Source organism: Siniperca chuatsi, linkage group LG14 (genome assembly GCF_020085105.1).
Source record: "Siniperca chuatsi isolate FFG_IHB_CAS linkage group LG14, ASM2008510v1, whole genome shotgun sequence".
Classification (NCBI taxonomy): Eukaryota; Metazoa; Chordata; class Actinopteri; order Centrarchiformes; family Sinipercidae; genus Siniperca; species Siniperca chuatsi.
The window spans coordinates 4,250,767-4,275,932 of record NC_058055.1 but is presented as its reverse complement, the minus strand read 5'-3'; the positions used below and the strand labels follow the sequence as shown (position 1 = coordinate 4,275,932).

The following is a 25,166-nucleotide window of genomic DNA, read 5'->3' as shown; positions in this document are numbered from 1 at the left end:
CTTTATGAAACTTTAATGATCAGTTTTGTTGACACTGTGTCAGAGAGGTGTTAAATGACCTAGATGGTACATTTTAAGACCAGAGTTTATGATGTTTTCTTGGAAATTACTATATTCAAGTGTCCTTGATACTTTGGATAATAAAATCTTAAAACAAACAGTCGCAACCAAAATCTAAGTTTCAAAAAGGGAAGCATTTGTTGCAGACTACTGCACTGAGTTGCATTAGTTTGACATTATGTTTCTGCTCATACATTGACTGACATACAGCCTCAGACGCCAACAGATTTTTAGCGTTACCATCTTAAAGATCTAGCTATTGAAGCATGGTCACAACATTCATTTGTCATAGTCATGTCTTCATTTTTTTCTATCAAGTACAATCAGATCAAGGTGTGCATGTCTCAGGCTAAAATGTTAAAGCTTGCTTTCCTGCACTGTCTGCAATTCAGCCACCAGGTGTCAGTTTTCTCCCAGTCTGTATTGGAAATAATTAAAGTAGATCTGCACATCTACAATGTCTGAATGAGTGAGAACAGAGCTCTTTTGCTCAGATTGTACAGCGAACAAGAGTGTTTGCTTTTAGCCTCTGTTTGTGGTTACAGAATGAACACTGGGTACATAAACCGTGGGAAAGCCTAACAGCTACATTCGACATAATACACCAACCTGTTGAGAAAGCACTATAGTGCCTCACCCTGGTCCATTAAAGTGAAAAACATTTCAAGTAATGCGAGTGTAAACAACTGAATGCATTTAATGAAATAAAGTACTCGTAGAAACAGCTGGATTTCATTTACAGTTTAAAGCATAAATCACAAAACATATTTCAGAGTTCATGTACAGTCAAACTAGTTGCATGGAGAGTTCTTACAGCCACATGTAGCAGCTTTGAGGCTTTATCCATCAGTATTGCAAACCTGCAGCAACCAGCGTAATGCTAATGCTGTGGTTGTCATCTGTGTTAGTATGACTTGTAATTTTTATTAACATGGGTGTATGCTAAATACACAATATATGTATTAAAGTGAAATTATAAAGACCCACAGAAAACCCTCCTCAATCAAAATGAATCCATCCTGGATTTACACACTCAAATTTGTGCAGTCGGGCACTTTGCTAGATAATCCCAACTCTGCAGGCCAACAAATCATGTCAAATCCTCTCAGAGTATTCGTCACATTTGCGGCTCTCAGAGAGGCAGTCCCTGCCCGAGGCTTTCATCACTGTTCACCATTGGATTTCACAAAGCATTGTCATGTTTTCTCCAGTGACCTCCTGTGTGTTTCCACGACTCTTCAGCCATTCACAGTGCGTCTGGTTTATCAAAGAGTCAGGTGGTCCACTTACATCAGCCAGTGTGTGTCTGTTCCCCACAGAGCACTCGGTGAAGAACTTCTCTCTCGCAAAGCCCTGCTGGACCAGTCATTTAAAGGACTATGTGTATGACATTTATAGATCATCATCTGGGGAGGTATTCTTGTGGAAGTCTGCTAAAGTTCCTGCTCTGCAGTGCCTGGTCAACAGTATGAATGAAGGGGTCAATCATCTGTCTCATGTCAGGAGTGAATGGGTCGAAGGAGGGCTGCTGGGCCCCCGAGCGTTTGAAATGCCCGTCCTGGTTGCTTTGTGCACAAAGCAGCCTCTCCTCAGTCATAGTGATGTTTAGAAAGGCTGTGATGACACGGAGCTGAGGGAGAAGAGCCTTCTGCAGCTCCTCGTAATGCACCACCAGCAGGCGGCGTCCAAACTTCAGCCAGCTCAGAGCGTGGGACGCCCACCAGGGGGCGTAGCTGGAGACAAATTCTGGCCATTCTGCAGTTGAAAGAGAGTACAGTTGAGGATCATTTAGACGACAGCTAGTTTCATCAGGCATTATGTGAACTGTGAATATATTCCTTAGATCTTACACTAACTTGAATAGTCAACACGTTCTCACTCGTCAAATACTGCAGCTTGGTCAGTGGCCCTGCGCTTCAAACTATGATGCTGTAGGTACCGCTCAAGCGTCAGTTTCACATGGGCAGGGCTCCGCGGGCAAGTTAGTAATAAGAAATATGCAACGTCTGATTAGACTTTCAAAATAAACCAAGCAATAATAAATATGCAGTGTCCGGTTAGACTTGCAAAATACAACACGTGGTTGTGTAACGGTTGCAGTTGGTTAGGTTTAGGAAAAGATCATGGTTTGGGTAAAAATAAGTACGTTACTACGTACCACTTTACTGTTAGTTAAATGGCAAATGGACTGTACTTGTACAGCGCCTTTCTAGTCATCCGACTACTCAAAGTGCTTCACACTATATATTACATTCACCCCATTCACACAAATTCATACACTGATGGCAGGTGCTAACTGCTCATCAGTCCAAAGAAAGTAACTAATTATTCATACTCGGGAGCAATTTGGGGTTCAGTGTCTTGCCAAAGAACACTTCGACATGTGGTCTGGGGGAAGCCGGGAGCGAACCGGCGACCTTCCGATTGGTGGACAACCCACTCTGCCACTAAGTTAAGGTACGTAAGTTAAGTTACAAACGTTAAATAACTTAACTTACGTATAAGTTAAAAAGAAGTCAACGTGGACTATTGGTTTCACACGGGAAACGAACAGCGGTCTCCTGGATGAAAGTCCTATGTTTGTGTTTGACCATGGATGTTTTATTAGAACTAGATACCGGACCCAAAGATGGCGCCTATTCAGTCCAATGTCCTCCTTTTATTTCCAGGGTATGTGGCCCACTGAATATGAGCGGTAGTGTTTCTCCCGCTGGCCCCTCCCACGAGTTCCCACTCAGCCCACAGACTTTACATTGTGATGATGTCACAGATTTTTAAATCGCTTTTCTCGACTCGAGGAAAGTTATAAATATAAAACCTCCATGGATCAAAAATTCACAATAGGAAGAGTCATAGACTGTATAAAAGAAGTGGATCTAGCCACCATTTTCTTATAGACTTTCATACAATTCTTTTTGCAAACAGTGGAGTCGCCCCCTGCTGGGCAGTAGAAAGAATGCAGGCTTAAGGCTTCACTTTTCAGACCTGGTCCACTTCATTTATACAGTCTATGGATTGGGGTGAGAACGGGTTGGAATAGGGTGACAGCATTCCCTCTGCCATATATGTGGCATGTATGGGGAATGGAATGTTTCAGAGTTACGTCTCAGAGTTCAAGGTTGATTTAGGAACAAAATTAAAGAATGTTGCATTTTGCTTTGGAGCCCTCTTTGTATTTCTCGTACTATCAATAATTTAGCTTATAAAGTAGCTTATCATTAGAGAAGCAAAGACTTTTAGCCACTTTATTCCACTCTTTTAAGAAATACAATATTAAATTAGGTGTAATATTTCTGTTATCGATACGAGGAGGACACACTGTGGTACTTTGAGCTCTGACTTTATTCAGCTTTTATGGCTAAGCATGATGCCCTTAGCAATACAGCCTCTTAGTTACATTTTTACTGTATATACTTAAAGAAGTTGGCATGTTTTAAATTATACTACATTTTCAGTTCATTACAATTAAGAATATTGCCAAAGCAATTGATAAAATTTTGTAAAATGTTTCTGCTGCCAAACCCTAGTTTCCCTCTAGCAGTAAATAGCGGGTTCTTCCAAATTGGAAAAGAAGGCAGGGATAACCATTAATAGAAAGACGTCTATGAAGTTCTTTAGCTATGTCACATGAAGGGAGAATTAAAGGGTTCCGAATATTTCTATTACATTTAGAGTGGTACCACAGAGAGCCAAGCGAAATGTAATTATTTTCTGCAATGATGTTTTGCTCCAACCAGCCCCAACTACCTGCTTCATATTGTTATTTATATACCAATGGCAGTGGATCTCTACCATTATTAGCTAAATAATATGAATAAACATCCCGAATACACAAACCACCACGATTTCTGGGGGTGGTGATTTTTTTAGACTTATATAGTTTTTTTTTTTAAATAAATAAATAAAAATATTGTAAATAATTTGTTAATTTCCTGAATCCACTGCTGTGGAAACTTTAGAGGAATGGTAGAAATAAGAAAAGATAATATGGGGAATAAATTCAATTGAATCCCTTCCGCTCTCCCCACAGACTGTATATAAAGATGAACGACAGCTCTTCAAAAGAGAAGCAATAACATCTTGATCGCCCCCTGGTGGCTGGCTGCAGTACAGGTCATAAACCCCGCCCCCCCATGTTAGTGGATGGGACACAACTAAAAACAAAAGTACATGTCAAATAAATTTTTCCCAAAGATGGTTTTTGTCATTTTAGGTAGTTCGTATCACGCTGATGTGTGTTCAGGTGTTCATTTTTCTGATAAGTTTGGTTCTAATTAGTAATTAGTTAATTAGTTGCTTGCGATTGAGTCGGCCGGGTGTATGGGCGGGACCTCGAAATCCGATCATGCCTCAATCTCATTCCTCATGTCCCCCCTCGTGTCTGTCCCCTGGTTGTTCTGTCACATCTGGGCGTGGCAGGTCGGCTCACTCCTGCACACCTGCAGCCCATTCATTCAGCAACCCCCTGCAGTATAAAACCCCAGCTCTCCTCTCCAGTCTTTGCCAGACCTATGTGGAATCTATGCACGGCCTATTTTGCTTGTATTGTTCATATTAAGGTGTCCTGTATCTCAGGTTCACCTCCTTCTGCATTCCCTGCCTGTCTGCTGGTTTGTCTCGCCCAGCGACATTATCCACCTGTCTCCCTGCCTGCCCTGCTCCACCGTCAACCAACCTGTTTGTCAGTCGGCATCTTCCCAGTCTGTCTACCTGCCTCTCTGTCAACCAGTCTGCCTGGCTGTCTGGATTCCCTCGTGAGAATGACGTTACCAGCGTAATATGGCAGTTCCTGTTTCCGGGACATTTTGGTTTAATTTTTGTATGTCTATGACTCTCCCCGTAATGATAGAGGCAGATTTCTCCATGTCTTGAGGTCTTCCTTTATTGTTTTCAGGTGCTTAGGACCATTTAACTACATTTTGTCAATTGGAGATTTGATTATTTGACATAATGAGCTTCAAAAGGTGTGGAATTGAGTCACCTGGGTTAGATAGTGTTAGCAAAACGTTGTCGGCATTAAAATTGGATTTAAACTCATAACCATAAAGATGGATGCTGGTTATGTTCTGATTATCTGTAATAGCGCAGGCTAATGGTTCGAGTGCTAATGTAAATATGAGTGGAGATGCAGGACATCCCTGTCTAGTAGATCTAAACAGTTGAAAAGGAGGTGACAATATACTGTTGGTTTTAACATGTGCAGTAATTACAATAAAGAACCTTAACCTACTGTATACACACTGTACCAAAGCCAAATTTTGATATATGATTTAAAGATGAAACCATTCTCTCTCGATGTACTGCAAGTATCTTTGCAAACACTTTATAATCATTATTTAACAGACTTAGTGGACAAAAAATATTCATCTGCAAATGTTCTTTGCCTGAATTTGGCAACAGAGAAATCACAGCGGAACTCATACTGTGCAGCATTGACTGACTGAATAAGACTTAGAATAAGTGAGGAAGAGGATCAGTACATCTTGTAAACATTAGAAAACTCAATACTGTAACTGCCCTCCCCTGGTGCTTTACTAGAAACCAACATCTTTACTGCAGCCATGACTCTGACACCTAAAATATTCTCTATATCTAAGAATTCTGTCAGTTTCTTTGAACACAGACAAAGACAAGACGGTGTAGTCCCTCATTCATCCAGGAGTGTTCCATTGTAGAAAAGGTTTCAGTCGTAGTCATCTGGACACTGTTTTCAGAATCAAGACATTTCGGCTCCCATCCGGAAGTCATTCTCAATTGTGAAAATGGTCTGAGAACTCAGACATTTAAGCTACTCTGTGTTGCTTAGGCCCCGCCCTCAGGGAGGAGTCTTCCTGAGTGTCTGCTGTTTACCCTGCCTAGTTTCACCTAAAACTGACCTTCTTGTTTCCATGATGGCCCAGTAATCAGTAATCGGGCCTATTGTTTTCTGGCTGCACCTCCCTCATCACTGTTAAGTACCTGATTAGCATATGATTGGCTTGACCATGGTGTTAATACACTGTGGTAAACGGTTGGCAAGTTGAATCTCAGACCACCATTTCTGTTTTTTTCCCAAAATGGCTTCTTTCTCTTCAGAAACCTATGAGTGATGTCACGGATCCATATTATATAGTCTAGTACTAATTTCTTTAGTTCCGAATTGCTGGGGTCCCTCACATGCTGTTTCTTAGTTCAGCCATCAAGGTGTGTTTTCTTACACATCTCTCCTTATTCTTGGCTGTGGCATAGCTGATAATCCAGCCCCTACATGTAACTTTAAGCCTCCCATATACCATCTGAATAGATGAAATAATTAAAATTTACAAAAAAAATGTTGTCCTTTTAACAATGATACAAATTTCTCATCCCCTGACAAAATATTATTAGACTTCCAATATTTTGTTTTGTATAGATCTAGAAACGGGGAGAATGTTACAGAGATGGGGGCATAGTTAGATAATATATTGTAAATATCAGAAATAAGTCTTGCTGAAGGTATTTGACAAAAGCAAATAATCCTATTATGGGAGTTATGAACTTTAGAATCAAATGTGTATTCCAGAGATAGGGAATTGAACGCCACATGTCTGATGAATTTAAGAAAATGTTGGGTTTCACAAACACTTCAGAAGAAGCAGTATCTGTAGGAATGGAACGATTAGAGCAATCCATCACTGGATCAGATATCAGATTATAGTCCCCACCAAGCAAAAGGATCTCTCCTGTAAACTTGGATAAGACGCCACATAAGGCTGACAAAAAATTTGGAGGGTATATGTTAAGAAAAGCATATTTTTTTATTTTCAAGAAATTCAGTAACTATAATGTACCTCCCATCCTTAAGTCTATTCATTTAAAATATTTTTTTTTCGAAAACAAGATACTTTCACCCCTTGAAGCTCCAGAAAACGCTTGGTCCACCCATCTTTGCTTTAATTTCTGTGATTCAAGCTCATTCAAGTGGGTTTCTTGAAGCATTGCAACAACACATGCCAAGGACTTTAAATGGGAGATTATTTTATATCGCTTTACTTTAATTTGAGACCCCAAATACATTCTATGATATCATTTTAATCGTGTTGGAACTAATTTAAAATGCCAATCTTTCTTGGGTTAATACTCTGCATCTCAGGGGTTGAAGGGAAAGGAGGGGAAACATTTACAAAAAACAAAACACATAAGAAGCATAATAATGCCACTGGGGAAAAAACAAAACAAGAAAAGAAAAGGGATGTCTATCTCTCCTCTGTCAACAGAGACTGGGTAAAGGTAATTGTGGATACCGCATGACCAGAACTATAACCTAAACTGTGCTCTCAAGAAATAAAATAGCCCTTTAGCGCGACCAGACAAGAAAAACAGCCAACTAGACAATTACCAGGGTGAAGGTCCAACAGTTACTTTTGCAACTGGAAAGTTATAAGCAATCAAAGTAATATATTGGCTTGCAAACGTACAGGTTAGCAGATAGCCTAATTAATGCGCAACTCACAATCCTCCAATACACACTATCCAAATGCAGACGGGATAGGTGTCTCCAGGTCTTTGGATGCCTCATCAGGTGTTTTATAGATATATTTAGTTCCCTCCAGCGTAACAAGTTGGGGTAGTGAAGGCCGTAGTGGATACCTGCTGCGTGGAGCTTCTTCTTTATATCCCCATATTCTACACGCCCTTGCTGTATTTCCACCGGGAGAATCCTGGTAGACAAGACAGGTTCTTCTAATTGTAAGCTGCAAGTCAGTCTGTATCAGTCCAGTCCGGGCAGACTTGGTCGGCCTCGCGCAGGTCCGGGGTGTAACGTAAGATCACTGCCAACTCTTTGCTGGGGTTGGTAGGTAACCCTAATGCATTTCTCTGCATTGGAGACTCTAATCTGCACTGCCCTTGTTTCCTTCTTAAGATCTTTTATGGAGTTATTCAGATCATAAAACTTTTGCTGGAAAGACTCCTTAATGCCTCTCACCTGATCCAGAAGATTTTGGGCACAAGATGGTGGTTCTTCAGCCAGCTTGGTTTGGCAGTAACACACAGACACCGATCACTTCCTTTCACAGTTTGTCTGCGGTTTTGTGTTCTTCACATTCATCCGTTTGTATTTCAAAGTTGCAATCTCTCGTCTGTTATAAAAGAGTTTTATATTTGGAGGATGTTATTCTCATTAAGTGCCTGGTCTGTGGATGCTGATGAGCCTGACATGCCATTCAGTCTGTTGTCACATGACTTAATAATCAATATCTTTTTGACATTACTAAGGCTCAGAATGTTCCATCAAAATGGTTCTTATATCCCTGGAACATGTAAAGTCTCCTCTATACATTTATATACAGATGTTTACTGTTAGTTGAAAACCAAATTTAAATTGCGAGGATATTGGGGGGGGGGTAACACAAGTTTAATATTTTGAATATCATTTTTAAATTCCATGAGAACCACAAATTCTGTATGTATTTTGATGGAGGCAGAAATCTCAAAACCTGGTAAAGTAAAACAAAACAAAACGAAATACGTTTTTTTTTTTTTATTTGGGTGAACCCACCCTTTAAACATGCTGTATTCTGTTGTTGCTACAGATGGCACCACATTGCTTTTTGTGTTTACATAACTTCACAGAGCGACGTGTCAGAGATGAGTAGGATTGAATGGATGGGTGAAGTGCCATTCAAGTGGATTTTTATTACTCGCAAATATAACACTTCTCAGTTGCTGCTTATCATGAAAGCTGCGTTCTTCCTCTGTTTGTGAACTACTCAGTAGAAACGCTTTCAGAGAGCACATGTACTTTATGTTACTGACCGTGGTATAAAAGCTGTAATACTCAAGAGTGCTCTCTGGTCTACTGTTCCAATAACATCAACAGCAGACATTATGCAGCAGTTTGGACTGTATTACCTTTGCTTTTCCACTGTACATCTGTGGCGTGTCCTAAATGTCCGGCACACTTGCGGTTGAATTCAGCCATGAGGGAGCGGTAAGGGTTTCGAATCAGCAGGATGGCAGAATCGAACATCTCAATCTCTTTCTGACCACTCTCGTGGGTCTTTACGCAGATGCTGCGGCCGCTCTTCCAGTAGTCCTTCTCTCCTTTGAAACCTGGTACCAATGAATAAATGAATGAATAATGGTCAGCTGTGAGGCAATATTTCACCGAGCACTCACTCAAACGCCAGTTTGAACGGTAGCGAAGTGCTCTCCCCACCTCTGTTGTACAATGTGCCATCGAAATAGAAGCTGCCAGTGTAGTAGCCGGTCACGAGCTCGATCAGGTGCCGTACCCAGGTGTTGCCTGCACCAGGAAAACTAGAAAGAGCCACCAGGGAGCTGGATCTCTGAGGCAGAAACATCCTCTCTTTGCACCTGGAGTCTAAGGACAAGAGTTTTTGTTGTCAGTTTTAGTTATAAAACGAAGCAGAAATGCACCAGATCAGAATATATCAGAAAGTGTGGATGCAGAGAGCCCAATATGGATTCACTTTCAGAACAAAAGTAATACAGAACAAGTCATATGTGACACAAATTGCAGTATGGTTGCAAGAGTGAAAAAATGCATCAGAGTTGTGATTTCAGGTCTGATCTAAGTTTGGGATGAACACTGCTTTCAAGAGTAATTTCCTCCTCAATCATGCACTAAGTGTTCTTTACCCAAGGAAATGACACAGTATTCATGGACAGTGTCAGGGAATAGACTAGCTTTATCAGCTTTATCAGAGGTTATTTTTACAGGCCATTTTACAGGAGGAAGGAGAGGCTGGAACTCTAACCACTGTGCGTGATCCGTAAAAAGTACTGACATGGCAGAATAGGATGGGATTAAAACACAGACACGGTCTGGTAATTATTACTTTGTCCCATCTCCCTCTGTAAAAATCAATCAGAATGAGGCTTTACATGATTGGAGTTTCAAACAAGACCCTGTCACGTGCAAATGGTTGACACAGGGTTGTATCGGTATAACAAATATCTCACCAAGCACAGGTGTGTGATACACCTGGTAGTGGTCATGCTGAGTGGGTGCTGTGGGTGTGGAGGTGCTGGTGTGGTTCAGACCAGTGTTCCCCACACACTGCTGGTTCTCAGACTGCTGGTTGAGACTGAAAAGAGAGGATGTCCACGTACAGAAACAGTCGGGCTTCTTGAACACAGCCAGGGGGAGCTCCTACAAACCAAAAGCACAAATGTTCCCCATGTTTTTCTATGACTCATCAGACTTATTTTTCTTCTCCAAAGACGTATGTTCTACCCAAGGGTGATGTGTCAGCTCAGTTCAGCAGGAAAGTCTGCATCACATCCCCACTCCACGCATTTTTGTTCATTATCTTTTCTCACTTTTCCAGTAACAGAAGGTCAAAATGCTCAATGTCAAAGCACGAGTACAGACACTGCAGTGAAAAGTTATGCATAATCACACATACATGCACACTCACCACACTGTGAGCATTAATCACAATGCAGTCACCACCAAATGATGTGCAATATTTCTACCAGCCATTTGTGTTTTCAGAGGAGACACAGCTGCATCCAGTAAGATCTCGGTGCAGGATCCAAACTATCTACTCCTCATTAGAGGCACATTAAACCATAAATATTCAGCAAAATCCAAGGAGCTCTGTGCTCCCACATGTGATCTCCTGGGAGTGGAGACAGCTCTCTGAGCCATGGATTCTCCTCTCCTGGAAGTGGAGAACCACCGGCACTATACAGAGAGCTATGTGCAATAAATTGATCATCAGGTCTGTAATTTCAGAGAACTAATTCAAACCTTATCTGTGCAGGTCTCGATGCAGGACTGTGTGGTTAGGTTGGGCTGAAAGGAGTAGATGGGGAAGGTGCTGATGGTGCTCTTCGGCAGCTTGAAGCAACCGCGGTAGTGAACATTTCTGACTGAAAAAAAAAAATACACATGCAAAAATAGTTGCACGCTAGTGGCAGGGTAACAAAAATGGATTTGGTGGGATTCACCTGCATTAACCAGCATTAGGAAGTATTTTCATTTATTCACTGATGAGGGCAAATAAAGGGTTTACTTAGAAATAAATTGTCATATTTTAAAAAAAAAAGTTATTCAACATCATGGTTGAATTTAAATTCCCAATAAATCCAAAGTATTTCTGCTCTAATTACATTCCTATACTTAACTGAATTCTAGTGTATATAATAATATATTCACAATTCAGCTGCAAATCTCCAGAGACACCGAACCTTCCAACCATGAATATTAATACTGTATATGATAGAAACTTCTTATGTACTATATTTGACCTTAAACAATAATGTGGTGCATATCTTTAAAGAACAGACAACAGTTTTTGTAAGAGAAATGTTCATGTATCAGTTTTGTTGAATTTTCCCTGTAGCTATTATGTGCTTTGGATTATAAAGGCCAATACACAATTCTGACTGTGGAGTCACAAGAGTTATACAGACATGTTCCTTATATATCTTGTTCTTTTAAATTAAATGTACAGTAGCTCAAATCATGGTGCATCACAAGTTATTTCTGACTTCCCCCGTGCAAAAGAGGGTAGACAAGCAGACAGTGTTTATAGACACACTCTATAAACTCCACAGTTTCCGCCTCAGAGAATATTCTTCAACAAATGTCATCAATCAAGTGTAAAGGTGCACTAAGTGGGATTTTATGCAAAAATGCACCTGTTTAATCAGCCTAAATCATGAAGTGGGTCCATTTGTTGGGGACAATTTTCAGCCACGGATAAATACACATTTAGGTTTGAGAAAAGACCAAGGGTGTCGCAATGTACAGTAAAGACATGGAAATATATCTATATTTTCATGTCTTTACTGTCCATTTTCATGTTACATTTTCAAACATATCAAAACAAGAATAAACTTCTGCGTCACCACATTAAAAACCCTGTTAAATATGTAGTTATAGCACATTTAAGACTTGTGACGACAGTTTAGGGTCGCTGGTTGTCGTAGCAATGCAACACGCTTTCCAACACAAGTTTTCCACGTGCACCTCAGACAGATATAACGACTATCAGAGCAGTAACAGAAAGATTTGTTTCTTTAACTCAGTCCTCATCACAGTCTGAGACGACCAGAGGAAGTAAAATGAGACTGTACGGTGAAAACCACTTAGCTTATGGCTTTTTGTGGAGAGGGGAAGTTAGCTGTCAGGACAAAAGAAATGCACTCAACCAACTAGCATACTTGCTCAGAGTGATTTGAGAATATGCCCAAATTATTTCAGTCGTTTACTACTGTCAGTTCATATACTGTATAGCACATATTTTACATCAAACTGAAAACAGTGTGTGTTGTGTGTGTGTGTGTGTGTGTGTGTGTGCATTTTTATGTGTGTTTAGTTTCTTTCAAAAAAACTTTTCTATGGAGTTGTCATAGGAAAAGAAAAAAAAAGCTAAATCATGACTAAATAACACACCAAGTGTTTGCATAAAAGCAGAGTAGTATAATGTTTTATATAACAAGGATAAATACAATAAAAACAGACTATAAAGGGATGTCGTGGTTTAAAAATGTTTGCTAACCCCTGCTCTAGTGAGTATTTCTGGCAGCAGGATGGTGTATGTGGGATAAACATGTTCACGGTAATGAAGGAACATGTCACCCAGTGCAGCAGTGTGGCTCAATGATGTGTTGTTAATAGTTTTTGGACAACAATGGAGACATATATGGCTTTGGAAGGAGGATTAAGTATTAATTTAACATTGGGTTTGGTTTGGTTTTGGCCAGACTCATCATCGTTATATGTTTAGGTGTGAGGAGTGCACAGTTTTTATTGACATCGCATTCTGTTGACTGATTTTTATTCCTTTATTTTGAGAATTTAAGTTTAAGAAGTTCAGTTATTTCTTCACTGTCTGTGAAGTCACCCACAGAGCAGCTCGTGCAGAGAATAAATAGCAAACAGTCCTGTGTCTTCCCTCAGGGAAGTTGACTCACATTTTCTGTGACCTGGCAGCTGCTCCTCCACCTTGTAAATGGAGAGTCGGCCCACGCCGCCACAGGGAGACCCCCTCTCACCCCGACACACCAGACTACAATCCTCCTCAGGAGCCCGTGGGCTACTGATCCGGTTCCCGCAGTGGCATTCAGCACCATAATCCAGACCTGCAAACTGGTACCCACTAGCCACACACACACACACACACACACACAGACACACAGTTATTGCCCAAGTCAAGGGCAATCCATAACCTCCAGCTATTGCCCTTAGGTTAAGCCATCCCAAAGGACATTAGTTAACATTTCAAACTTATTTAACTCAAACTTCCCAGCATTACATCTACAGTATGGTCTGTCCCCTGTGATATTTGTCAGTACTTCTCCTTCTGCACTCATCTGACTGTGTAATTCCTTTTTCTAGCTGAACTGCAGTCACCTCTGATCTGTACTTTATATATCAAGGCTGTTGTGACTCATCCTCTCTCTTTATCCTCCCTCCTTGGGACAGACAGAGACCTCATCAAAATTGACCTTTTCATATATATCCTTTGAAGCTTCCTTATAAATTGCCTTGACTTTTTACTTTTACTCATCGCAGTAATTGGCCCGTTCAGGTAACGAGCACGACTGCTTTCCATGTGGATGGGAGTGTTGGGGGGGGGGCTCAGTGGACTTGAGATGTGAGCACAAACTCTCAGTCTGACTGCATCCATCTGTCCTCTGCTGTTCTACTGCAGCACTGCTTCATTGCTGCTAAGATATTAAAAGGAATAATTCAAGCAGGTCATTCCTTGAGTTTGCTTTGAAAAACCCACCTGCCTCTCCACGTTTCCCTGCAGCTTTGGACAGTCATTTGAATGCTGCAAATTCAGCTCGCACTGACCCAATCAGAGATTTTCAGCCCACGCCAACAGGAAACCACATATCTCACCTCTGACTTATTCACCAACTGCTGTAGTCAGCTCATTAAGCTTTCTAACACATACACACCTCCCTCCTTCCTTCTTCTGCAACAGATCAAGCCTTCTGTCCTGCTCTTTACTCTCCCCTCTCTCACCCCCCTCATCTTTTACTGTCATCCAGCCACCTGGCTCTCCGCTGGCTCCAAACACAGGAGGCATTCATGGAGGAGACTGAGATCCAAAGCATTTACTCAAACAGCAGGCCTTCTGTGGTCTGCAGAGCCCGCCGCATACGCATTACCTTTCTGAGCAGGTGTCTTGACACAGAGAACTGGTCATTTTGCGCAGGTCATAAAGCATGGTTCCTCCCAGGGCTCGATCACTGGCATTGTGCAGAAAACAACCGATGTAGGTTCCTGCATGTGTAAAAAAAAAAAAAAAAAATCCAGAGAGAAAACCATTCATAATAAAACATTCCCTGTAAAGGCACTGAGCAAGTGCCCTTGCAAATTGAAAAGAAGTTGATTGGAAAGTGTGTTTGCGTCACAATAACATTTTGTGCTGAAATGATTAGTCAATTAATAGATTGGTTGGCCCATGAAAAATGTATTGAATTAATCAGTTAATCGTCAATTTGTCAAGCAAAACTACTAAAACTTCTTTGTTTCTAGCTTCTCAAATGTGAGGAACTGCCTCTGTCCCTTTCTTTTATATGATTGTAAATTAAATATCTTTGGGGTTTTGGGATTGTTAGTTGGACAAAATAAAGCAATTTCAAGGTATCACCTGGGGCTCTCGGAAATAGTAATGGGACATTTTATTGACTAAATGATTCATCAATCAAACTAATTGACAGTTTAATTGATGATGAAAATAATCATCAGTTGCAGCCCAACAACATGTATTCTTTAAGCTAGATTGTGAGCATATTTACACAAAAAAGAAAGGAAAAATTAGAATAATAATTATAATAACTCTGAATGCACTTTGTTCTGTGTTATCAAAAATTGGACGCATGTGCGTGAGCACAATGCGCACACCCACAATTAGCCGTAAATGGATGTTGACACTCTCCTCCTCTTTAATCTGGCACTGGCAACGTCCACTACCAGTGCCAAAGAAGCCTTTGCGTCATCACTTACTCACAGTAATTATACACACCAGCATGTATTGTGAGCCATAATATCCAACTAATTTATAACATGACAAGGCCAAATTCATCATCCAATATAGATTGTTCTTATTCCTACATTACTGCGAACCTATTGACTTACACTAGAATAAAAATCACCCCGTAGAAAGAAGGATGTAACGCATAATAGGCTACGACAGACTATTATGATGTGCTGACAAGATTAAGGCTTTATATAAAATGTCATCCAAATTCAGTCTTTGATGTTATCCTTGTCTTTGCCACATTGCTACATCAAACTCTGCTCAGCTGACACATAAAAGTCTTCTTTATAAATACCAGTCTCTATGTGGAGGGAAGCATATGCATTTCTTTTGTGTGCAGACTTCATTTACATCTCACCCCTTGGGTCTGAGACTTTCATATTTTTAGGTTACATGCTAGCCTAGATGTTTCTACTCATACAGGAACTGTATGTTGTGAACATATAGATACAATCATTTGGTGCATGTAGTGCATGCATATAATTCCTCAATGTTGGCTTTTAGGTTTATTTCACAAACCCTAGTATACATTTGTATTCATAGATGTTTTAAAGGACACTGAGGATTCAGTTTTTTTCAGGATTTATGTTTACTACCAGCATAAAAAAAGACTGATGCCAACTGGTCAAAGAGAGGATTTAAAAAGTGTTGGAGGCGATACATGCTACTAGGATTGAAGAGATGTGGCAGCAAGGTGCACAGACAAGATGGAAGCAAGCAATGGACCGTGAAATCTCTGGCAGGCCAAGCATCACCATATCGAATTCGTGATTCAATCAGTCTGAGATGTCCTCTGAAGCCCGTCCAGCCTGTTGTGCTGGGGCGAGGCTGAGTCACCAGCCGCCTGTGCCTCAGGAGACAAACACTGGAGAACACCAGCAGCTGCTGCCTGAAAGCACTAAGAGACTGGGGCTGCCAAAGTCTGTGGCAGGAACTATCTCATGAGGCGTCACCCAAGGTGAGGCTCCCCTAACCCCCTCACCCACCCAGCGGGGCAGGTCATTGCTTTAATCAAAGTGAAGGAGAGGCCCCAGGCAGCTGCAGCTTAGGGTTAATGGAGGGAAGCAGCCCAAATTCCCAGACATGATAGAAATGACTACGCTTAGGCCTGACACTGTGTCGCTTTCTTAAACACTAGGACAGATGGCTGTGCTGGAGCTGATTCTTCCCCACAGGATTGGATGGAGAAGGTTAATGACAGGATGGCCAAGTATGAGGACATGTGCCACTGCTATGGGTAGCATGTGCACTGTGTGTGTCCATTAAAGTGGGCTGAAGAGGGTTCACAGTCACGCTGCTGGGTCTATAATATCCTCACAGATGCGACAAGAGTCATCAAAACCACAGCAGAGGCTCTCAGGACATAGTAGGCTGAGCCAAGCCGGGGTCAGAGAGGATCATCTCAACAGGGTTTTTGATACTGAAAAACCCTAAATACCCAGTGACTGTAAATACCCCCTAAACCCATTAGAAGATGTACATACAACCAAAGGCATAGGTTTGGTATCAGAAGTGGGGGAGACACAATGAAATTATATTTTTAGAAAACCCATATACATATAAGGAGAATCTTTGAATCTCTTTATATATATAAAGAAATTCAAATATTCAAAGTTGCAGTGAAACCCCCTCACCCTAACTCTATAAGGCTAATGTGCAACAATAATAATAATTAGAATAAGAGTAAAACATAAGGATTAGAAAAAAGGATACAATTTCAAAGACACAAATTTACAAATATAAACGTAAAAAATGTAAGTATTAAAATGTTACAGTGCATTTTTTCAGTATGGGAAAGATGTAAAATGTACATTTGTCACTTTTTGAAATATAAATATAGGCCTATTCAACACATTATGATACAATTGTTTTATTGTGCTTTTCATAATAATGGTAATATTACCAAAAAAGAAGAAACGCTACGTAAACTTCTAAACCTCTGTATTGTTAATGCACTAACCCCACTTAAAACCCTTTTTAGTTTCTGATACTTTCTGATGGATGTTGTTTTTGCATCTTTAAAGAGCTCTGTGCTTTACTGTCTTATCTTTGACTGTTCAATTCTTGTTTTTTAAGGAGAATATTAACTGCATATAAAAATATAGATTGCATTATTTTTTTAACCCCAAAAACAAACATTGACAGGACCCTTTTTCAGCCCTGAGTAGTGTCTGCAGATATTTTTTCAGGCTGCGTACAGCCCCAACAACCTTCACCAATAAGGTAGGGCAACATTTATGTAGCCTGAAAGGCATCACCCAGGGGACACAAAGTCAGCAGAGCACTCGCCGCAACACTGTCTGCTGCTTGTTAAGCTCATTGCTGTGACAGCACGGTAATAAGTGAAGGCGACTCAGACGCGTGTATCAACAATTGTATCAAATAGATACAAATGAATCAGATCTTCTCTCATCTGGACTGGTGGCTGAACAGTCAGTGGACACTATTTAGAGAGACCTCAGTAAGAAAATCAAACCTGAAACAATAGTGAGGGGGACAAAAATTGAATTTTGGAAATTGAGGCGGACCATCCCCATTGGAAGTGACGCCCTTGTGTACAACCCAACCACCTGCACTTCCTGACTACCTAAAAGTTTGCAGGGGAATCAACTTCATAAAAATCAAATATCAGGAAATATCAACACAGAGTGTGGCTCCTCCTGTGCAACCCCTGCAATATTTCTTACTTCTGATCCGTCTGCACATCTCTGGGCGTGTAATACTTCTGATATGTACTTTACATATCAAGGAATCTGTGACTCATCCCTGTGAGGCACAAAGTTTCCAGCAGCAGACACAAAGTGTTATGCATCTCACACTTTTATTATAAAATGTTTGAATAGGTAGGGCTCCTGGATCAATGAATATCTGAAACTGAAAAGGCATGCTTTCCGCCCGGCTATGTAATGTTATTACTGCTTCTGTACTACTTTTGTCAAAGTAGTCAGCGAATAAAGATGGAATTCAGATTTAAAAAAACTAAAATAAAACAGTGAAAACATAAAGATTTAATAGCAAACCACAGAACTAAAGATATTAAAGGACAGACCCAGAGAAATGAGTTGGCTTGTGATTAGAACTGCTGGCCTTTAATCTAGGATATTATATGATGATATTCTATTTTCTCACTTTTCTTACATTTCTTTATTTTTCAATCCTTTGGTAGTCCAGAGTACAGCCTGACAGACACATCGCCATATCACAGATATGGTAATAATATCGTATGCATCAGCCAATAAATATAGCTATTATTAAATTATTAAATACAGCAATTTTACTTCAGAAATACAAAAGATACGTTTAAGACACGTTAGCAACAGTGTTGCTATTGCATAGTTTGTTCACCAGAGAGCACTGACAAGTATATTTTTACATTGTTAAATGTCTCGCTCACGGTTGTCTCTTGGTCACAATTCTTTAATAACCAAATTTAAGGGATTCTTTGTCTATGTTACGTGGTTATGTTTAAAAAGGAATTTATATAATAATTTCTTATCAGATTTTTAAAACTCTCAAATATCATATTGGTATCAACATCCTATATCGGTCGGACTCTAGTCCAGAGACTTCAGCTGTGAGATTTGGATAACAAGATAGTGTTGGATGGATACGAGCTGTTTAATGGCTGCAAACTTTGGCTGAACACCACATGACAGTCCTGATTTAGCACCTTATCATTTGTACTTGACTCACAGTGCGAAGAAACATTTTACCAGTAATTGTCCTCTCCAGTTCCCTGCCTTTATTCTACTAAGTAAGAAAGTGCTTGTTAAACCACTTTAGGAAGAAACATCATAAATAATGTGACATGACTGAAACTATGACTGCAGCTAATGATTATTTTCATTATTGATTAATCTACATGCTTTGATTAATTGATTAGTCATTTAGTCAATTAAAGGTCAGAAAATAGTGAAAATGCAGATAACAATTTCTCAGAGCCCCAGATGATGTCTCGAAACTGTTTTCTGGTCGACCAACAGTCCAAAACAAAAATATCTAAAACAGAGAAAAGCAGCAAATGCTCACATTTGAGAAGCTGGGACCAGCAGATTAATGTGTTTTTGATAAATGACTTACAGGAATAGTTCGACATTTTGGAAATTTGATTATTCGCTTTCGTGCCGAGTGTTTGTTGAGAAGACTGATACGACTCTCGTATCTGTACTCAAATATGAAGCTACAGCCAGCAGACGGTTAGCTTAGTTTAACATAAAGACTGGGGAAACAACGAGATCTGGTGGTTTTATGGGGGGTTATGTGCCAGACTAGTCCTTGGCCGTGAGCTGTGACTTCCTGAGGTCTCCGCTAGTTACCTGGCAACCTCACAGTGATGACGAAGACTAAACAAACGAGATATAACGTGTTAATTAGTGAGCTTTAGAGCCGCTGGTGGATTTTTAAACGTTGAACAGAGGCAGGCTAGCTGTTTCCCCCCTGTTTCTAGTCTTGATGCTAAGCTAAGCTGACAGGCTGCTGTCTGTAGCTTTCTGTTTTCTGGACAGATGTGGGAATGGTATTGATCTTCTCTTCTAACTCTCAGCAAGAAAGTGAATTTCTCAAAATGTCTATTGCTTTAAAACATGAATGAATTATCAGAATAGTTCCCGATTCATTTTCTGTCAACGTAATCAACTAATCGACTAATCTTTTCAGCACTAACTGAAACTGAGAAATGCACATACTTATTGCTTATAGGTGTACTGCAGAGGTTTTACGAGTGATAGTGGACCCTGGCTTTTCCTCTGAAACCTTCAACCAGATACTCTTCCAGGGCATGTGGTACACTAGACCTGGCTAATTTAATTCTGTGTCCTGGGTAATACAGTTAAAAAAGAACCTTTGCCAGATGGCTGTTGCTGAAACTGATCTCATTCCTGCCTCTAACATTTTTCATCTGTATTACCCTACTTAGTGACTGAGTGGTTATGTAGTGTCTGTTTAAAAAAAGGATTAAGAGCTCTTGTAGGATGCTTTTCAAGAATGAGCTGGAAGAACAAATGTTCCACTGGAGGTAATTCCATTGTATTTATCATTTCAAAAAATGCCAAAGGCACTGACAGGCACTGTTCAATAGAGTAAATCTCCAGGGATATCTAAAAGTCTTCAAGCAATGGTGAAGGCTCCTTAACAGAGAGTGCAAGTAAGGAATCGTATCATTTTTATCTACATAATTACTAATTTATTTTCTAGAAACTACTCTGGTGCCTGCCTGCCTTTTGCCTCTCTGGTTTTTAGAGGATCAGTGAGCATTATCCCTCATCTACAAGATATGAAGCACCCACATGTAAAATATCATATAAATGTATAATGAAGCTCTTCTAAATGTTCTAAGGTCATGACTATCTATTCATAAATGTACAATGAAGCCTGTTGTGAGTGCACGATGGAAGCCCCGTGCAGAGAGTGTTTTATCTCGGCTCCAGGCCATCTGAGCTAAAAAGGTAAATCACAAAATAGAAAATAAATGTGTATATTTGCTCTTTCATATATTATTCACAGGAAAACCACCATCTCAGTCAACGCATATTCACAAGGATATTTCAATCTTGCATATCCTCCCTTTCACTGCTCTTTTTCAGATAGCATGATGGTGTTATAACGGTGCTTTTTCACTGACTTTATAAAGAGATCTGCTTATGTTTAATGTTTAATTACACAACAGATATACAAGGTTAGTTAATAATTGGCAAAACCACAATCTTAGATCTTGTGATGAGGCCACATAACCACAAGTTTATCTGGTAACATATCGGCAGCCATGTTGGAGGTCCCTGAGCTTTGGAAAAGCAGACAACAAGTAGCTGATCGAATTGGTTAAAGCACAACTTTACAGTCTCAACAGAATTTGTTAGACTTGGTTCATTTCTGTGTAGTTTGTGGTTAGGAATAATATTAATTTTGCATTCACATAATGTTGGCCAGCTAATGGTATTCAGCTGACTATCACTTTCATGTTGTTAACACCTCACTGGCACACAAATTAATGTAAATAGGGCAAGCAGTGGCCAGTGGTCACATTCAATTCAATTCAAGTTTATTTATATAGCGGCAGTTCATAACAGAAGTTATCTCATTGCACGTTTCCTATAGAGCAGGTCCAGACCGTACTCTTTATAATATTATTTACAGAGACCCAACAAATCCCACATGTTAACATTAACACTGGTTGCTTTGCTTCTTTTGCCTGCTGGCTAGTTAGCTACAAGCAAAGCTGCAGTGATGTTTATGAAGTTACAACTCTATCACTATTTACAAGCAGAGACCCAGACTAAAGACAGGACAGTGTCAGCTCAATGTGGAGACAAATCTAACTCTTCAGACCGACTTTTAAGTTTAATTGATTGAAATGTGTTCACGGAAAAAGCTGTAAGGTCTGTGTAGTTATTTACCTTTATGTCTGCTGCTCCTGTGGAGAGAGACTTTCTGCTCTGGACTCTCTGGCAGCAGACTGTGAAACCAGCGGCGATGCAAGTGTTGGACCCCCAGGCTTTGGGAAGCAGGCCAGTGTCGCCCTGCCTTGGCTCCCCCTCCGGACACAGGCTGAATGGCGGCCCATCTGGAGCGTGCCCTCACGCCCAGGCCTGCAGTCCTGAGGGCGGTAGGAGGCGCTGCGAGGGACAGCAGGGGCGGCAGGCTGGCAAGGTTTGACTGGGCTACTCTGATGCTGGAGCGCTGCAGGAGCAAGATGCTGCCTGCCATAAGATAGGCGATGCCCAGGCAGAGCAGCAGCATCTGAGCCCGCTTCAAGAAGCAGTGCAGTCTGTAGAGGGGCGCCACCATTCTGTTTACTGTCTCACCTCAGTGGAAGGCCATTTCATGGATTAAGAGTGAGAAGATCTGTAACCTACTTACAACTTCCTAATCTGGGAAACACCTGCAGCATCTGGCAATGTTGTAGACATTGTGTCTTGTTCCTTCATCGCCACAGAGTCCAATAGCAGCAGTGGAACAATGGATGCGTTACAACAGAGAGGGATTTAATGTCCAAGGCTGCGGCCACTGACTCCAGGATGATCCTTGGGGAGAAGCTGAGGCACAAAAACAGAAGCAAACACATTCAGCTAGATTTAAAGCACAAGTGTATTTCTCTGTATGTGAGCACAATCAAAAGGAACAGAAGTATATGCCTGGCGGATTAGACGCACAGCACATGTTGACACATGAGTTTGTTTCTGTCTTGCAGCATCTTGCAACACATCTCTTGGTGTCTGCTGCTTCGTTGCTTTCATTCCTGCCATTTGTTTTTAATTCAAAACCCTGCCTTAAGTTGCGTTCTGCATTTCTTGTAATTGCTGTTTTGTCTGTGCGTTGGGTTTGTGCTCTCCTATCACATGAATTTTAAAAAGGGGGAAATTAGGAAATTATACCAACCTTTACTAATATGGCTTTTAAATTGGATTCGCTTTCAATGCATGGATTTCATTCAGTTAATGCACTGTCAGATTATATTTATTTTAACACTGGCAGCATCTCCCAGCTTCACAATCTAAGTCTCAGTCTCAGTTATCACAGTGAAATGTCATCATGTGATAAAAACTGTCTGGAGAGCGCATTATGGGCGCTTATGAAATGGGGATTATCATAGCAGTATGCAGACCATCTCTGGCGTCATCTGTGGGGAGATGAATAAGTGATGAGTATAAAAAAAACATGCAAAGGTGAGATGTTGAAGATTTCTGAATGATCAGAATGTAAAACACGCAAGTATTCGCAGTGTTTTATGAAGCTCGATACTTTGACTGAACAGAGGCGCAGTGAAGAGCACCCTGACCCGCTCCTGTGTTTTTGACCGTTTTTTTCTGTCACAATGGTCTCTTGCAAGCCCCTCTTTGGTACAGCTGATTTTACTTAAAGCCTATAAAGGTTCCCATGTAACCGGCTATGTTTGTACACCCCTCAACAGATGCCTAACAGACTGAGTCTCTCTTCCTTCATATCCGCTTAACGCTTCGTTGTCTCGGTGGCCGTCACACACCGTCATGCCCTTCAGCTCTACTTTTCATTTCAGGCCTCATTTCGTGTTCCGTCTTGTGAAGCGGACACTGTACGCCCCCCCCCCCAAAAAAAAGTAGGGGTGCGGTAGTGCTCCCGAGGATAGAAGCAACAGTTTGCACAATGAACAGTCTCTGATCAAGTCCGAGTGCCCAAGTTATGTTCAACTCCAAATGTTTACGCATAAAATAACTCCCCAGCACGCAAAATGATTCCACAATATCCACGCCTGTCTGTTTCGATGTAGCGGGGCGGATGGGAGGTTGAAAGCTAAATGAATAAACAGCGAGAGTAAACGCGAATCACCTATTTAAGAATCCGAGGTCTTCCATCTTAAACCCCCCCCCCCACTCTGCCTCCACCATTTACAGTAGAGGATATCTGACCCTGCGGCTTACCTTCAGCGGTGGAGTGGTACGGCATCCCTGCGTCGTGCGATCACTTAGCAGTTTATAGCCGTTATGATCGCTGTTTCCCCCGCTTACTGTCCAGTGAAGGTCTCCTCGGCTCTCCAGCATTTCCCAGAGCTGGTGTTATATAAGCTCTCTCTCTCTCTCTCTCTCTCTCCCTCTCTCAGCCAGCCAGTGCTGCTCTCCGTCGCTCTGAAAGGCTGGCACGGCGATATAAAGCACAGACAGTATGTGTGAGAGAGAGAGGAGGTGATGGGGGCGGCGCAGGAGGGGATAGTCAGTCTTATTTGCATTGGTGATTTAAGCGCGTCACAGCTCCTGCACTGTGCAAACGGCAGAATCGTGCCCAGCAGTCCAGCTTGCGCTGCACATAAGGGGGCCTTCTAATAAGCAGGCTTCACCGTTACATATCGAGCTCATATCCACCGTGCCTTCATCGCCATGCACTCTGCATTGGACCACGAATTTGTCGTAAATAACTTAAGAAATATGCTACCCAAGCAACATGCACGCTGCAGCCCACTGACACTACACTGGGTTTCTGGGGAAACACCTCAACTGTATACTGTAAATCACCCGTCAGCCATTTGAAGGACATTTGGCTTTGTGCATATTTGGTAAAGAAAGCCTGAGTTTAACCAAATCTAATATTGCAAGGTTGCCTTTGTCATTATAATGGAGGGCAAGGACCAAGCAAAAATCGGAAGACATTTATTTTGCAGCCATATCTCTGAAGTCCCAGCAGGACTACAGATCCCGATCGCAGCTGATAGTTAGAAATCATTTGCCACACTGACCAATGGATTGTTCTCATTGCAGTTGTTCACTTGGATTTTGCCTTGCACGTTAGTTTAGTTGAAGTACTGAATGAATGGACTTTGCCATGAGTCGTGCATGATTGACTGCTGCCGTCCCTGCATTTCAGCCCCACCACAGCTCCTGCCCTGAACGGGAAATTAACAGCGCTTTGTCATGGCCGATTGACCTTCAAACTAATGACATCACATGCCGTAGACTACATGGCCTGGATACAAGTGCTGGTGTGTTCAAGTGTGCAGGGTGCCAAAAAAACTAAATCCATTTCCAGTCTTTTAATTTAGTGTGGAGTCTTAAAATGTTAATCTGCTCTGGAGTCTCGAAATGTTAAAAAAGTTCTGTTTCATAAAACATCTGAAGAAATCTAAGAGTTCTTTGAAACTTCACTTTTTTTTCTACTGTCAATGAAGTGGTTTGAAGAATTTTCTAAATGTGGAGAGGACAAGATGTTCAGGCAGAAATGATCAACATTTCAGAACATACAGTAGGGATAGCCACTTCTTTTTTCCAGCCTTGTTTTTTGTTCTAATTCTACTCTCCATGCTAATAAATCAAATGTAATTGGCCCATCTTCCTGGAACATGACGATGTCAAAGGGCCAGAACACTTACATATTATGAGATAAGTGGTTTACATGTACTGTAGAAGCATACAAGGTACAAGGCCATTTATTTATCATTTTACAACACAAGGTGGTGTAATGAAATGGAAGTTTGTAGTCCCTTCATGCTACACACATAAAACATAACAGATAATCAATACATTCATATTAAAATAGGGTAACATGTACAATAAATAGCCTAAAATAAAACACCCAGGAATTAATTCTGAAGCCATTTTTTTAAATTTGCATCTGGTGGAATGTAAACAGCAGATAGAGATAGTGATGATAATA

General features: G+C 40.9%; 1 protein-coding gene across 1 annotated transcript; it reads right to left on the bottom strand.

Moving 5' to 3' along the window:
- Positions 1-739: 739 nt before the first annotated feature.
- wscd1b (WSC domain containing 1b) lies at positions 740-23,681 on the bottom strand. Its single transcript, XM_044223222.1, has 9 exons — positions 23,444-23,681; positions 21,443-22,081; positions 14,176-14,290; positions 12,970-13,154; positions 10,799-10,920; positions 10,006-10,195; positions 9,239-9,403; positions 8,932-9,132; positions 740-1,815 (listed from the first exon to the last, which is right to left on the bottom strand). Exons 2-9 carry the CDS (start codon positions 21,831-21,833, stop codon positions 1,463-1,465), a joined length of 1,722 nt encoding a protein of 573 aa, XP_044079157.1. The 5' UTR covers positions 21,834-22,081; positions 23,444-23,681; the 3' UTR covers positions 740-1,462.
- Positions 23,682-25,166: the final 1,485 nt, after the last annotated feature.